The 16,588-nt window shown below is 37.9% G+C and overlaps 1 protein-coding gene across 7 annotated transcripts in view; it reads right to left on the bottom strand.

The window, feature by feature from the left end:
* EXOC6B (exocyst complex component 6B) overlaps positions 1–16,588 on the bottom strand; it is a 626,910-nt gene that overhangs the window by 527,728 nt on the left and 82,594 nt on the right. For 6 of the 7 annotated variants that reach the window (XM_058683716.1, XM_058683713.1, XM_058683714.1 and 3 more), the window contains one exon: positions 6,119–6,284. In XM_058683716.1, the coding sequence (XP_058539699.1) occupies positions 6,119–6,250 (132 nt within the window). In that variant the 5' untranslated portion in view covers positions 6,251–6,284. Of the gene's footprint in view, positions 1–6,118; positions 6,285–16,588 lie in introns of those variants that run through there. The other variant, XM_058683719.1, reaches the window with a different exon arrangement.

Raw genomic sequence — 16,588 nt, 5'->3', positions numbered from 1 at the left:
ATGAATGCCCAATAAGGGGGATATCATACAGAATGTTTTCCACATTTATTTAACATAACACCCTTTTACAGAGGATCATCTTAAGAAACTAGTTTTTCAGGAACACACATGTGAAAACTTTTCCCTACACTATATACTACACCTGGAGTATCATTTTCAGAGCAGATTACCACAAGCACCTCCTTTTTTCACAGACAAAATAAAACCCAACCTTCTCCAGAAAGTCTTTATGAAGTAACAGAAAAAGAAGAAACCCTCAAACTCCCTCTTTACTATTTAATAGTACCACATGTGAAACACTTGGTTTTACTGGACTATTAGCTCAACATGAATTAAGAATTAAGAATGTAGCTGTCCCAAATGCAGAGCTAAGACAACACTAATAGAAGCATTGTCTAAATGCTTCTAAAATGCTTCTAAATGCTTCTAAATTGTCTAAATTACGGGGGTCAAGAAACTATTTTTGCAAAGGGCTAGGTAGATAATCTCTGTTGTAACTATTCGTCTCAGCCACTATAGCAAAAATGCAGCCATAAACAAAACGTAGATGAATGGGCATTGCTACATTCCAATAAAACTTTATTTACAAAAATAGGAGACAAGCTGGATTTGGCCTGCAAGACACAGTTTGCTGATCCTTCGTCTGGAATCAGTAAGATGGTAAGACTCTAAGACCACATGATAAGAATTACATTAAGATGCCATGTTTTAGCAAGGCCACTGACAACTGAAACACGGTTAGATTGGGAGTATGTTTGGAGAAGAACTCAAAGCTACACACATGAAAAATAAAGGGTATTTTAGCCCAAAAATGGGTAAAATATTCATTGAGAGATACTATATACTATACCTGGACACTATACACTATACCTAAATAACAGCTATCCAACAAATATCTGAAAAGCTATCACAATAAAGGTGCTAAAGTATCTGAAGGGCGATCAGAAGAAAGATGCTGCCCTAAAAATAGTGCTTATTACTCAAACTAATAAATGGATGTTACTAGAACATAGGAAAAATATCAGCTTAATATAAGAAAAAGCTTTCAAGCTATGTGAATAAAAATGGGGTGGGATGCCTTGAATTGTACTGCTATCCCCCCCCCTTCACAGTAGTTATTCAAGAGTAATTTGTTTTTTAATCCTAGATATCTCATGAAATTCCACCTTCCATGAATCTCCTAAATTCAAAATCATGGTCTCTATTTACCTTATAAAGACACAATTTCTAAAACTTTTTTTAACCTCAAACTCTTTGCAAGAACATTTTTCACTGCAACCCATACACAAGTTTAAGGAATACACGCAAACACGCACACACACACACACACACACACACACGCACGCACGCACACATGCATGCCTGAAGCAAAATTCCATGTAATACATGCTATTATTTTCTATTCTGTTCTGTTCTATTTCATTTCAATTTTTATTAACGATACTGATTATGGCACCCTAAACTGATCTCATGCAAATGATAGTTCTAAAACACATTCAGAGGTGGGGTGCCTGGGTGGCTCAGTCGGTTGGGTGTCCGACTTCAGCTCAGGGCATGATCTCATACTCCATGAGTTTCAGCCCCCACATCAGGCTCTCTGCTGACAGCTCAGAGCCTGGAGCCTGCTTCAGATTCTGTATCTCCTTCTCTCTCTGCCTCTCCCCCAACTCACACTCTGTCTCTCTCTCAAAAATAAAATAAAAGCATTAGAAAAAAAATTTTAAACACATTCAGAGGAGCCTAACCAATGCTTCTAATAAAATAATTACTATTTCAATACTATTATAACATAAAAATGAAAGGAAACGGGGTGCCTGGGTGGCTCAGTCAGTTAGGCGTCCAACTCTTGATCTCAGGGTCTTGAGTTTGAGCCCTGCGTTGGGCTCCATGCTGGGCATGGAGTCTATTTAAAAAAAGAGAGAGAGAGAGAGAAGAAAGTATCCTCCTGATCCAGGATGCTACTCCATGTAGAAAACATAAACATAGAGAGAGATAATATATATACTATGAATCAAAAGAAATAGTGGGTATTCTAGAAAGTGTAGTTTCTCTTCATTGTTATGTTAAAATAATACTGACAATAGTTAACATTTAACCTTGTCCATTTTCTAAACATTTTTTCTAGAGTTCAAGAATCTCAAATGTTCATAGGTTCTTAAGCCAGGTTGAATGGATCCCTCCGAGAGCAAAACCTCCCGGGTGTGCCGCTAGACTTTAATAGCCTCAGGTTTCAGAGGAAATGAGTAGAGCCTGAAGCAGTCAAACACCCTGAACTGGCAGTCATGCTTTCTCTCAGGGGCATCTTGAGTAATCTGAAGGAATTTGCAACCTGGAACAATTTGGAGGAAGAAAGAGGAGGGGAAGATGAGTACCAAGCGGCCAGTGACACCAGCAACTGGTGAACATTATGGGCAATATTCAGTGGTCCTTCCAAGGAAAGTATTCTGCCCCATAGCTACTTCAGTGACCAGAGGCAGAGCTTTATGCTGTCCCTCACAGACAAGGGGCCTGGAGAGCAGAGGGAGAAGTTTGGAATATACACATACAAGAAACACAGAAAAGAACAGCCTGAGGTGAGAATGGAAAGTTGGGATGGCTGAGTGAGGACAAATAGCACACACGGCTCCTGGCAAGAGCCCCATATCTTTGTTTTTAGACATTGCAGATACTTCTGTTCATCTGAAGCCTCAATTGTCCATTTCAGTTTTCAAAACTTCATTGTAACTTTTTATTTTAAATGTAATCAAATTGGGGCGCCAAGGTGGCTCAGTTGGTTAAATGTCCAACTTCCTAAGGTCATGATCTCGTGGTTTGTGAGTTTGAGTCCCACATCAGGCTCTGAGCTGACAGCATGGAGCCTACTTGGGATTCTCTGTCTCCCTTTGTCTCTGCCCCTCCCCAGTGCATTTTCGTTCTCTTTCTCTCAAAATAAATAAATAAACTTAAAAAAATTCTTTAAAAAAGACAAATATAGTCAAATTGTTCATACTTTTTAATTGCTTACTACATTAAGTAAACATTTGTAATACCTTCTTATGTAAGATATTTTTCTAAAATACACTGTAGTTTATTATTCTTTTAAATGAATGTACCAAGATTTATTCTACTAATCTTCTACTAAATGACTTTAAGGACATTTAATGACTTTAAGTTTTACACATTAGAGGGCAGGGCAGGGGAAAAGTAATTAAGTTAAATTAAATTTAGGGGGTGTAGGTGGCTCAGTCGGTTAAGAGTCCAACTCCGGCTCAGGTCATGATCCTGTGATTCATGGATTCAAACACCGCGACAGGCTCTGTGCTGACAGCTCAGAGCCTGGAGCCTCCTTTGGATGCTGTGTCTCCCTCTTTATCTGCTCCCCAGCCCTCCCCTTTCACACTCTGTCTCCCTCTCTCAAAAATAAACATTAAAAACATTAAATTAAATTAAGTTTTACACATGCAAAAGAAATCATATGAACATCCTTATACATACACCTATAGCCTTAGAATAAGTCTTTAAAACTATGTGGAGTTTGGGGTTCCTGGGTAGCTCAGTCAGTTAAGTGTCTGACTCTTGATTTAGGCTCAGGTCATGATCTCACAGTTACTGAGTTCTAGCCCTGCATCAGGCTCTGTGCTGATGGTACAAGCCTGCTTGGGATATTCTCTCTCTCTCTCTCTCTCTCTCTCTCTCTCTCTCTCTCTTTCTCTCTTCCTCTCTGCCCCTCTCCCACTCACACTCTCTATCTTAAAAAAAAACAAAAACAAAAACAAAAAAAAAACTATGTGGAGTTTTAAGTATTCATAAATAAAATTGCTCTCCTTGAAGAGCGTAACAATCTATACTCCAACCAGGCATTCCCTGTTTGACTGGTATCATATCTCTACTCTTAAATAGCACTTTTTTTCATCTTTTCATTTAATTAGGTGACATTTTATTGTTTAAGTCAGCATTCCTTTAATTTTCTAAATTGTAGAGTTCCTTTATATTTCTTCTTATATGAACCATATATTAATGTCTATTTCTCCGTTTATTAGACTGTTCATATTTTTCCTTTTAACTTATAAAGACTTTTTCTATGTTAAGGATATTAATCACTTAGCAAATGTATTTTTTTCTTTTTTTGGCAAATGTATTTTTAAATAGCTTTTATTTATTATTTGTATTTTTAACTTATTTGTAGAAAAGATTCTTTCACTTTAATGTTGCCATTTCTATCAAATATTTTCTTTCTGGCTCTACGAATTTTGTTTAGAAATGTACTCCTCAGTCCCCAAATCACATAAATATTCATCTGTACTTTCTACTAGTTTCTTTATGGTTTTGTCTTTTCTATTTAACTGTTTTGTTCATCTGAAATTAATGTTGATATATTGAATGAAAAACAGATCAAACTTAATTTGAACTAAAATAGTTACGCATTAAGCACAGTAACAACAACAACAAAAAACAAAACAGAAGAGCTGTTACTTTTGGAGGGGAGAGTAAAGAGAGCAACTGAGAAGGATACAAAAGAGATTTAATTGTGTTGGAAATAATACACTTCTTAAGAAGGTTGGATAGCTGTTGTACAGCTCCATAAGCTCTTACTTGAAACCTTGGGACCCACTGTGTTTTGGACTCCAGAAATTTGGAGATTTTATAAAGATAATATGGTACATATTGTACATTACATAAAACCTCTACCCAATGGGTAGTAGGACAAGATCCCACCATCAAACACATTAATAATTCTGCAGCAAAATACAAAATTTTACATTAAATGAAACATTTAAAAGTTTGACAGCTTCATGCAGGTTAGGTTTTACAGTCTAATTAGCTGATAAATCACTGTAGCTTTAAATAGCCCATTTTCCCCCTCAATAAAGTTGCTTCTTTGCTTTTCTTACCAATGTATTGTTTTATAGGAATTTCACACTCACTATCAAGTTCATCTTTTTGGGATCTTAATCCAAATTCCAATAAGAGAAAGAGGAGGAGGAAGAGGAGAAGAAGAAGAAGAAGAAGAAAAAGAAGAAGGGAATGAGGGAAGGAAGGGGAGGGGAGAGGAAGAACAGGGGAGAAGAGAAAAAGGAGAGGGGAGGGGAAGAAAAGGAGAGGGAAAGGGAAGGGGAAGGGAAGGAAGGAAAGGAAGAAGGCAAGAGGAAAGAAGGAAGGAAAGAGAAAGGGAGGAGTTGAGAGGGGAGGGGAGGGGAGGAAAGAAAAGAAAAGAAAAGAAAAGAAAAGAAAAGAAAAGAAAAGAAAAGAAAAGAAAAGAAAAGAAAGAAAGAAAGAAAGAAAGAAAGAAAGAAAGAAAGAAAGAAAGAAAGAAAGAAAGAAAGAAAGAAAAAGAGAAAGAAAGAAAGAAGGGAGGAAGGGAAAGAAAGAAAGAAAAGAAAAGAAAAGAAAAAGGGAAAGAAAAGAGAGGAAGGAAGGAAGGAAGGAAGGAAGGAAGGAAGGAAGGAAGGAAGGAAGGAGGAAGGGAAATTAGAAACATAAGGACTGGAAAGAATGAAATAAAGCTGTTATTACTTACAGAGCATATGAGTGTTACACGGAAAATTCAAAAGAAATCCACACACAGATTATTAGAAATAATGGAAGAGTTTAGTGAAGTGGTTAGATTTAAGATCAATAAGCAAAATCAGTTATCCAAGATAAGGGACCTGACCAATATGGCTGATCTCCTTCCTATATTTGAATCTGTCATATCAAGAATGAACTCCCACACTTTGGTAAAAGATACACCACAGCTACCACTGACTTTTTTTTCCCCTGTGACCTTGGTTGCCATGCTGCAAAGACTTCTGCAGCCACGCTCTACAAGCCTCTCATCCCACAGTGATGCTTTTACCTAGCAAGGAAGTAGATGGATAACACGAAGAGTCAACTGGGTTTCTATTTGAAAGAAACGGTTACTGATTCTGTTGCTAGTTCTCACCCACATATAGTTATCCAAAATAAAGTTTAACTTTATTCTGTATTAACTGTATTCTTATTAGCTAAAATAGTCCCAATTATCTACATTTCAGTACAAATTCCTTTTCTTGGTATCTTGACTACAAACATGGACCCTGTAATGTACTCCCTACTCCTTTAGCGCTAATCAAAACCCCAGCACAGGACAGAAAATTAGTCTCTCTTAGAGTCTCCTTACTTTGAGTTTCTGGGCTTCTCCTCTCACTTTCAACAGTTCAGTTATAGAGTCCACAAAGCCCTGGTAATGAAAGTTGCACATTTTCTCAATTTCTCGGTCATGATTACGGATGCGAGTTTCAAGCTTCTCCATGAATCGTCCATGTTCTTCACCATCATAGACAGACCTTTAAAAAAAAAATTGTATGAAGATTACACCAGATTTACTTCTAAGAAACAGAAACAGAAACAGAAACAGAATTATAAACCCAGAAGCAAATTTATGTGGACATTTCATACTGAAGGTACATTAACCACAGAGTAATCCAATTATATTAATATTGACCCAATTCTAGATGAGCAGTTTTTTAAGGAAAATAGAAATTCTGCTTCCTATTCATTGAAAAATATTTAAATATGACAGTATTCATCACAGAATTATCATCATAAAGTGAAAGAAATGAATTGCAATTCCTTTGCACCTTTCTTTCTGAAACTTACCTTGAAAAACTCAATTTTGAGTAAAGCCAAATATTCAATTACTCCACGACTATACCCAAGAAGCTGATGCCGCCAGAGAAAAACACAGCTGAGCTGGGTACTCAGGTTAGCAATATAATCCCAAATCTAAACTGGGCACTCAATACATGCTGCTAGATAATACTCCTAAAACTATTCCCCCCCTACCACCATCACCACCACAACATCACTTTGTATTCTCCAAAATAACTATGTGTAAGAAACTTACTTTCCCCTCTCTTCAAATGTCCACCCCCTCACTCTCAGCTGCTGACTTGACCACCCACTTCACAGGAAAAAGAGAGAAATATTTCTCTTTTTCCCACTAAAATGAACGAACCTTCTTACCTCTTACTCTGTCCACTTTCCCGTAACAAAGGAAAAACTGTTTCCAGCTCTTACCTGTCAATCTTTGTTGATCAAGAACTTTATACCTTTAATTATTTCCTTTTATCCATCCCTTACACCATACATTTCCCCACTCTACTAAACCATTCTCATGGGTATATAAACAGGACCTTAAGAAACTGTCCTTACCTATACACTTCTCTCCATCTTTTATTTCTCTGCTCCCCTTCCAGTAAAACTCCTTTCCCCTTCCTCACCTCCCAATAGTCAGCATTCATCATGCTCCACTTAATAGCAGCATTTGCTGTAACGTGATACACTCACCCTTCTTGAAACAATCTTTTCTCTAGAATTCCATGATACCACAATAGTGTGGTTTTTTTATCCTTTCACTAACATGCCTTCTCAATCTCCTTTCTGGACTCCTCCTCTCTATTCTTTTTCTAAATATTCTAAAACAACTTATCTTTTCTACCTATGCTCTTTTACCAAGCAATGTCATCCCATGCCATGGCTTTAAAATACCCTGTACATAATAATGACTTCCTAATCCACACCTGTAATTCAGACCACTGCACTGAGCACTAGACTCAAATACCCAGCTACCATTTAACAATCACAACTGGACTTTTAAAAACCATCTCAAATTTAAAAATCATCTATCACCAAACTATCTCCACTCTCCAACCTGTTCCTCCCCCAAATCTTCCCACCATTCACCCACCTCACCACAACTAATAGCACTCTCCAGTTACCCAAGTCCAAAATCCAAACGCAGGAATTACTCCCAATCCACCTCTTTCTATCACGCACCCTATCCAATTGATCAAGAAGTCCTAACAATCCAACCTCCAAAACATCTTAATAGTGGACTGCATCCCATTATTTCCACTAAAACTCTAGTCCAAATCTATATCATTGGCACACTACTAATAGCCTCCCAAAAGTCTCCATCTCCCCATCTGCCTGCCTGTATTCAGACACCCTCCACACAGCAGTTAAAATGATCTTTCTAAAGCAGTAATTCATATGTTATCCTTCTGCTTTACCAAAGAAATAAAAATTTGGAAAATTCATTAACTTGTTTTGAACCTGTTAACACTAGTCTGGAAAATGTATGATCTTTACATTTTATTGATTTAACTTGAAAGTGGAAGTTAATTGTAGAAAGAAAAAAGAAAATGGCTTCTCTTTACCAAAGGAATAAAAATCTTAAATCCTTACCACAACCTGTAAGATCCTACACAATCTAGACTGTGATTATCTCTCCAACCTCATTCCTCTCTAGTTCCCACCCCTAGCTTCCCTCCATCCCCTATGTTCTAGCTACAATGGCCTTTTTTGTTGTTTTTAAGGCTGTTCTTCCCTGAAGAATTTTGTTTTTGCTGTTCTCATGTTAGTAATGTTCATTCTCTGAATCTTCAAACAACTCTCTCATTCTCATCATCCATGGTTTGTTGTCTATCTCTCCCCCAAACCCATCCCAATTAGATTATATAAGCTCCAGGGCAAGAACTTTGTCTACCATATTCACCACTGTACCTCTACAAACAGTGCCAAATAGGTGGTAGGCAATGAGTAAACATTCATTCATTGTTGACTAAATGAATGAGTAATACTATCTCTAAAACCTCTTCGACATCTGACATTTGTTTAACAAATACACATGTGTTCATTACCAACATTTTCACATTCTAGAGTCATTTGTGGGTGCCAGATCATGACCCTCATCTTGCATACTCTCCTCAGCAGATCAGTTCCATTGCCCAAAACTCAGCAGTAACTACAGATAATACATATACAAGTTTGGCTTCCACTAAAAATTCTAAACACTTACTACAGAAAACCCAGAGCAATCTATATTCATTCTCCTTCTTTTGAAATAAAGAGGAGAGATCTTCAAATAAATTATAAACAATCCCCATGCTGACAATTAAGACACAATATAGAGGGGCACCTGGGTGGCTCAGTTGGCTGAGCGTCCAACTTTGGCTCAGTTCATGATCTCGCAGTCTGTGAGTTCGAGCCCCGCATCAGGCTCGGTGCTGACAGCCTGTTTTGGATTCTGTGTCTCCCTCTCTCTCTGCCCCTCCCCCACTCACACTCTGTCTCTCTCTCCTTCAAAAATAAATAAACATTAAAAAAAAGACACAATATAGAATAACCACTTGCCTGAAGGAGCTATTTGAAATATGAACACAAGACATAATCTACCATTGACATTTCAACTAACTTCAAATAAACATAGATTTCTCCTTCCAAAGGGAAAGAAAAGAAAGGTTACCATGTGAAGATACTAATATTCCTTGCCACTCATAGAAAAGCAATAACCAGTAAAAATGTATCAGTCTAAATGACATGAGCAGAAAGTATTCAATATTAGACAACTCTTTGGTTTCAAATTCAGTTATAGCTTGACCTAGTAATACTGTTAAGTAGCACATCTACTTCCTTCTACTATGTACAATCTCTTCTTTTTTTCCTTTCCAGTATCTATATTAATATCACAAAAGACAACTCAAGGAGAAGAAAATCCCCAAATTAAGAAATTCATAACACGTCAATAATGCCTCCCTAGTTCCCTGAACTTCCTATAAAATAATATAAATCAAAGAAAGAAAGGTAGATTTTCGTTGCCTGACTGTGTAGCCTTGGTTTTAGCAATGCAACTAAGCAGCCAACTCAGTTAATTTCTCTGACCCTCAGCTTTCTCATTTAGGAAATAGAAGGCAATCAATTACAAATTCTCTTAAGTATCAGCCTACTTTCTACAATTAACTTCCACTTTCAAGTTAAGTCAATAAAATGTAAAGATCATACATTTTCCAGAATAGTGTTAACAGGTTCAAAACAATTTAATAAATTTTCTACATCCTTATCACTTAGCCCCTACCTATTTCTCCTATTTTACAGCCTTTATGATTCTACTATTCTCTCTAATTATAATAATGTTGAATAACATCAAAGGTTTACAGTGGATCCCTTCAGTATCTTGAGAGTTTAAAAAGTTAGAATAAACATAAAACCCACATATTTAAAACAGGGGTGTTGAACTATATTTAATAAACTTGTGTTCAATGGGTATGTTTCAAGAAATCCACATTTTCCAGATTTTATGTGTGTATAGGGAGAAGCACATATATGTAATTTGGGGGGGAAACTGATCCATAGCTTCCATCTGGTTAACAAAGAGGTTAAAAATCATTGATTTAAAGGTTTTGCTTCAAATTGCCCAGCACAGGAAAAGGCAATTATAGGTCACTACTTAACAGTTCAATTTCTACCAGCATTTCAAGTGTATCTGAGCCTTACTCAGTACTAACCAACATTATCTATCAGATATAAAATGTTAAAAGCAAAAATAAACAAGTCTTATATTCTGGAAAGATTATAGACCTACAAAAGTTAACCCAATATTTGCAGTCAACAGTGCACTTGAACAAAGAGTAGCTTCCCCACCCCCCAACCCCAAATAAATGACTTAAACTAGAGAAAGACTGCCATCTAGTGATGACCCATTTCTAATATTCCTTGAAACTTTTGACTTGTGTCCAAGTAAGAGAGACTGCTTAAAAATCTAAAACCTGTATTCTATAATACCTCCTGGCCAACGACTTATAACTAGTTATTAAATGATACTTTATATAAAGCACTCTAATATTTAAATTTCCATTTCTAATATAAAGCAGGATTTACAGAAAAGCTATATGCTTTTAACGTATCGGTGCCACAGGTGTGCCACAGTTAAATAAGACTATGAAATAAACAAACTGCACCACTGCATTATTTGTCATAAGCCAAAGAATATTCTAGTACCTGGTAAAAGAGAAACAAGAAATGCTTAGGAATTAACAAGTTTTTATAGCCTAAATTTTGAGTCAACCACATAAATGCTGCCTTGTAGAGTCTAATTTCACCAAAAAAAGTACCCAATACACAAAAAACAACCACATAAACACATACACACAAACACACGTGCACACACACACAGGTTTTTGCAAAAAGTAACATGTTTTATCCTAGTGGCTATATCTGATGCGTACTTTCAAACATCCCACCTAGATTTCATGGGCATTTTAAGAGACAGATTTTAACTGCTAAAATGGCACTCCAGGAATTCTATTCAACAAATACTTATCATTCCTCTGTAGCAAACCATTACAGGATTATATCATTTGCTACAGCCTGTATCAGCTCTAATCTGTTTGTCAAAGAGGAAAATAATGTTATGAGCATATGTTATCTCATTTAAATCCTTTGCTCCTTATAAATTAGACATAATTCCCATTTTATAAATGAAGAACCTGAACCCAAGGAGATGAAGCAACTTGCCAAATTCACACAGCTAGGAAGTGTCCTCTGTAGTACATTGGTCTGTCCAGCAAAGAAAGTAAAATGGTTCCATGAACCCCTAAAATTTCAGAGTTGAAAGAGGTCTTAGAGACGGAATACAAAGCTATTATTGTACAATGGAGGAAACTGAGGCTAAGTAAAAATGCCATAATGAAAATTGCATTGCTTGTTACTGATACATCTGGAACTGACTCCCAAAGAAAACACAATTAGGAAAAGCTCATGCTGGACACAATGCTTCAGGGGTTTAAAAACAAAGACACAGGGCGCGTGGGTGGTTTGGCCAGTTAAGCGACCGACTTCAGCTCAGGTCATGATCTAGCGGTTAGTGGGTTCAAACCCAGCGACAGGCTCTGTGCTGAAAGCTCAGAGCCCAGAGCCTGCTTCGGATTCTGTGTCTCCCCCTTCTGCTGCCCCTCCTCCGCTTGCACTGTCTCTCCCTCTCAAAAATGGATCAACACACACATGCATGCGCACGCGCTCTCTCTCTCTCTCTCTCTCTCTCTCTCTCTCTCTCTCACACTTCTACTTCAGGATGAGTCCGTTGCCTATTAGTTGTGCCTACACAAAAGCTATTCCATTCTTCTTCCTGTTGGAAGAGCCCCAATTTGTTCTGGTGTTTCACCTTCCCATCCTACTCCAAGAGGTAAGTACAAACTAATCCGTCAACCAATCATGGTTATTCCATTCCCCATGTCAGTGACCAGTTAATAGGTGACACAACTCGCACCAATGAGAAATAAAGAAAAGTCTCAAAGTGAAGATCCAAGAAGATGTTTTCTTTCCTGAAGGATGCAGGAAAAGAAACTGCTTCTCCTACTTCAGATACTGTCCAATACAATGTGTGGGGATGCAGCAAACATCCCAAGGTGAGAGGAGACAGCCCCAACAATCTGAGGATGGCAAGGGGGAAAGCATGAAAAACACCTGGGTCCTTGATGATGAACCAATGCTGAAACAGTCCATTTCCCAACTTCAGAGTACATGAGTTAATAAATTTCCTATTTTAAGGGCAATTTCCAATTTTTAGGAAATTGCTTATTTCCACTTTCCCTCAATATTCTATTACTTGCAAAGGAAAGTATCCTAAACGCACAACATTGTTCAGTCTTCAAAAGGTAGTAGGTAAATCAAAGAAAAAGCCAACAGTGAATCAAAGTCTACACAATGCTAAGGAATCCGGTTCCCAGGACTGCTAGACTGCTTTCCCCATTTTCTTCCAGTTAAGAGTTAACTCCCATTCACTCCTCAAATCTCAGCTTGCACCTTAATTTTTCTAGGAAACTTTCTCTAGTTCCAGAGACTCTGTGTTCCTCCTTTGTTATGAATGCCATCACAGAATTTATTAAACTATATTCTGACTGCCCATTCACTTGTCAATTTCTCTTACTAGTTCTTACTAGAACATTAATTTCCTGTGGGCAGACATTGTGTCTTGCCCATTTTATCTCCAGCTTCTAGCACCGAGCCTAGCCCGGAGGAGAGCCTCCATGTATGCTAAAGATGGAGAAATGGAAGGAATGGTAGGAGACTAAGATGTAAGTTTCTTTTTATTATTATTATTTCAAGTTTTTATTTAAATTCTAGTTAGTTAACATAAATGGTAAAATTGGTTTCACGTGCAGAATGATTCATCACCTACACATAACATCCAGTACTCATTACAAGTGCCCTCCTTAGTACCCACCACCCATTTAGCCATTCCCCAGCCCACCTCCCTCCATCATCCCTCAGTTTGGTCTATATACTTAAGAGTCTCTTGGGGTGCCTTGGTGGCTCAGTCGATTGAGCATCTGACTCTTGATTTCAGCTCAGGTCACGATCCCAGGGTCATGGAATTGAGACCCATGTTGGGCTCCACACTGAGCGTGGAGCCTGCTTAAGATTCTCTCTTTCTCTTTCTCTCTCTCCCCCTCCCCTGCTCATGTTCTCTCTAAAAAATAAAGTTTGGGGGCACCTGGGTGGCTCACTTAAGCGTCTGACTCTTGATTTCAGCTCAGGGCATGATCTCGCAGTTTGTGGGTTCAGGGCCCCCCCAGGCTTCACACTGACAGTGGAGAGCCTGCTTGGGATTCTCTCTCTCTCTCTCTCTCTCTCTCTCTCTCTCTCTCTCTCTCTCTCTCTTGCTCTTTCTCTTTCAATCTCTCTCTCTGCCCCCATCAAAAATAAATAAATAGGGGCGCCTGGGTGGCGCAGTCGGTTAAGCGTCCGACTTCAGCCAGGTCACGATCTCGCGGTCCGTGAGTTCGAGCCCCGCGTCAGGCTCTGGGCTGATGGCTCGGAGCCTGGAGCCTGTTTCCGATTCTGTGTCTCCCTCTCTCTCTGCCCCTCCCCCGTTCATGCTCTGTCTCTCTCTGTCCCAAAAATAAATAAAAAATGTTGAAAAAAAAAAAAATTAAAAAAAAATAAATAAATAAATAAACCTTGAAAAATATAAATAAAAATAAAAAAGTTTCCTATGGTTTGCTTCCCTCTCTTTTTTTCCCCGTTCCCCTATGTTCATCTGTTGTTTCTTAAATTCCACCTATGAATGAAATCATATGGTATTTGTCTTTCCCTCATTAACTTACTTTGCTTGGCATAATACACTCTAGCTCCATCCATGTTATTGCAAATGGTAAGATTTCATTCTTTTTGATGGCTGAGTAATATTTCAGACTGTGTGTGTGTGTCTGTGTGTGTGTGTGTGTGTGTGTGTGTGTGTGTACACACACACACCACATCTTCTTTATCCATTTATCAGTCAATGGACATTTGGGCTCTTCCCATAATTTGGCTATTGTTGAGAATCCTGCAATACACATCAGGTGCATGTGCCCCTCTGAATCAGTATTTTTGTATCCTTTGGATAAATACCTAGAAGTGCAATTGCTGGGTCATTGGCTAGTTCTATTTTTAACTTCTTGAGGAACCTCCATACTGTCTCCCACAGTGGCTACACCAATTTGCACTCCCATCAAAAATGTAGGAGGGTTCCCCTTTCTCCACATCCTCACCAACATGTGTTTTTTCCTACATTTTTAATTTTAGCCATTTTGACAGGTGAGTAAGGTGGTGTCTCATCATGGTTTTGATTTGTATTTCCCTGATGATGAGCAATGTTGAGCATCTTTTCATGTGTCTATTAGCCATCTGGATATCTTCTTTGGAGAAATGTCTGTTCATGTCTTCTGCCCATTTCTAAACTGAATTGTTTATTTTGGGGTGTTGAGTTTGATAAGTTCTTTATAGATTTTGGATACTAACTAACCCTTTATCAGATATGCCATTTGCAAATATCTTCTTCCATTTCGAAGGTTGTCTTTTAGCTTTGTTATTTCCTTCACTGTGCAGAAGGTTTTTATCCTGATGAAGTCTCAATAGTTCATTTTTGCTTTTGTTCCCCTTGCTTCTGGAGATGTGTCTAGTAAGAAGTTGCTATGGCCGAGGTCAAAGAAGTTGCTGCCTGTGTTCTCCCAGGATTTTGATTGTTTCCTGTCTCACATTTAGGTCTTTCATCCATTTTGAACTTATTTTTTTGTGTATGGTGTAAGAAAGTGGCCCAGTTTCATTCTTCTGCATATTGCTGTCCAGTCTTCTCAATACCATTTGTTGAAGAGACCATCTTTTTTCCATTGGATATTGTTTCCTGCTTTGTCAAAGATTAGTTGACTATAAGATGTGGGTTTCTGATTATCTCAAAGACAGTTGAATAATATCACATCAAACAAAGTTTAGCTGTTGAAATGTTTTCAGAACCAAGGAGAACTTTAAGACAGAAAGACTGAACATTTTTCTTTTTGTTTTGATTAATCCAAGAAAAAAAAAAAATCCAGAATTTATTCTGGTCTTTTCTGTTTCATATATTTTTTTTTAACTTGTGTCATGGTTTTTAGTCTTGAAACATTTTCTTCTCATTAAGCTCCATAAAAGCATCATTAGTATTTTTGTTTATTCCAAAAGTTAAAAATAAAGTGGAAAAACAGATTTGAGCATGATGTTGAAAGAGAAACTGCAGAAGGTCAAGTGGAGTTTAAAGTTCCTTCCTCTTCTTCAGTTCATCTATCACTTTAAATCAGACCTTTACTATGGTAATGTGGATGCTCAGAGTATATAAAGGTGAAAGTAGATCACTGTATATTATCATCAAGGACAGGGGAAGCACATACTAGTTAAGGAAGTCTAAACTGAAGACTACACCCAAATGTCCTTGCACGGCCACAGGAGATCAAACACATTTAAATCCTTCTTCCACCCTACAGATACCAAGGTATACAACTGGCTTCACCAAAATAGTCCATGCCACCAAAAGAATGTTGTGATGGAGATCTCCTTCAAGGCAGAAAGGGGACCCCACACATGATGGCTTTTTTGATGGTATTTTCAGAGAGATAAAAACAGGGTGGAGAAATGTTAACTAGCACCTAGCTAAAGAGCTTACTAAAAACCTGGTATTGGTTAAATAGCACGGCAAAGTGGAGAAGGGGAAATTGTCACAAAACATCTGTCAAATCAACAACAGCCTATCGGAAAATAAACTAATGAAAGCAAAGGAACAGAGACCGCCGTAACTGCTACCGTGACAGCCACACTGTTAAGGACAATCTATATCTCTATCTACCCTTAAACGTGTACCTTCCTATCTCAATGGAATAGATATCACACCTCAATCTAAGACTAATTCTGTTCTAAAAACTCTCATTTCTCCTCCACTCCAGGAATGCCCCATCAATACTTCTTTTTATTTCTGTACTTTCAAATGTTTCATCCCTATGGACTTCTTTCTCTAAAACATTCCCCCCTCTTAAACCAACATAGCCCCATGGCACCTGGGTGGCTCAGCTGGTTAGGCATTGGACTTTCAGTCTCAGTTCAGATCTTGATTTCAAGGCCATGAGTTCAAGCCCCACACTGGGCTCTGCGCTGGGCATGGAGCCTACTTAAAAACAACAACAACAGCATAGCCCCCTTTTTACTCTTTTTTAAACAAATACTGTTAAATTAAAATTTCTGTTCTGATAATTTGCCTTCTGGCATCCTTTCTCTTACTCTTTCTCCTCTCATAGCTAAGATTCTTAAAAGAGCAATCTATACCCACTGCCTCCATTTCCTCAAACTGGACTTGCTCTTCGACCCAGTGTAACTTCTCTCTTACCCACATCACCCTAATGAACTGATTCTTGCTAAAATCAAAAAAAAAGCCTGTCAAATAAAATATTCATTCTTCAGTTCATCATTTACTTGACTCCTCTTTTGTATGTGCCACCGCTAACCATTCCCTCTCCCTTATTTT

The sequence above is a fragment of the Neofelis nebulosa genome, chromosome 9, assembly GCF_028018385.1.
Source record: "Neofelis nebulosa isolate mNeoNeb1 chromosome 9, mNeoNeb1.pri, whole genome shotgun sequence".
In the NCBI taxonomy this organism is placed as follows: Eukaryota; Metazoa; Chordata; class Mammalia; order Carnivora; family Felidae; genus Neofelis; species Neofelis nebulosa.
This window is presented reverse-complemented; position numbering and strand designations above follow the sequence as displayed.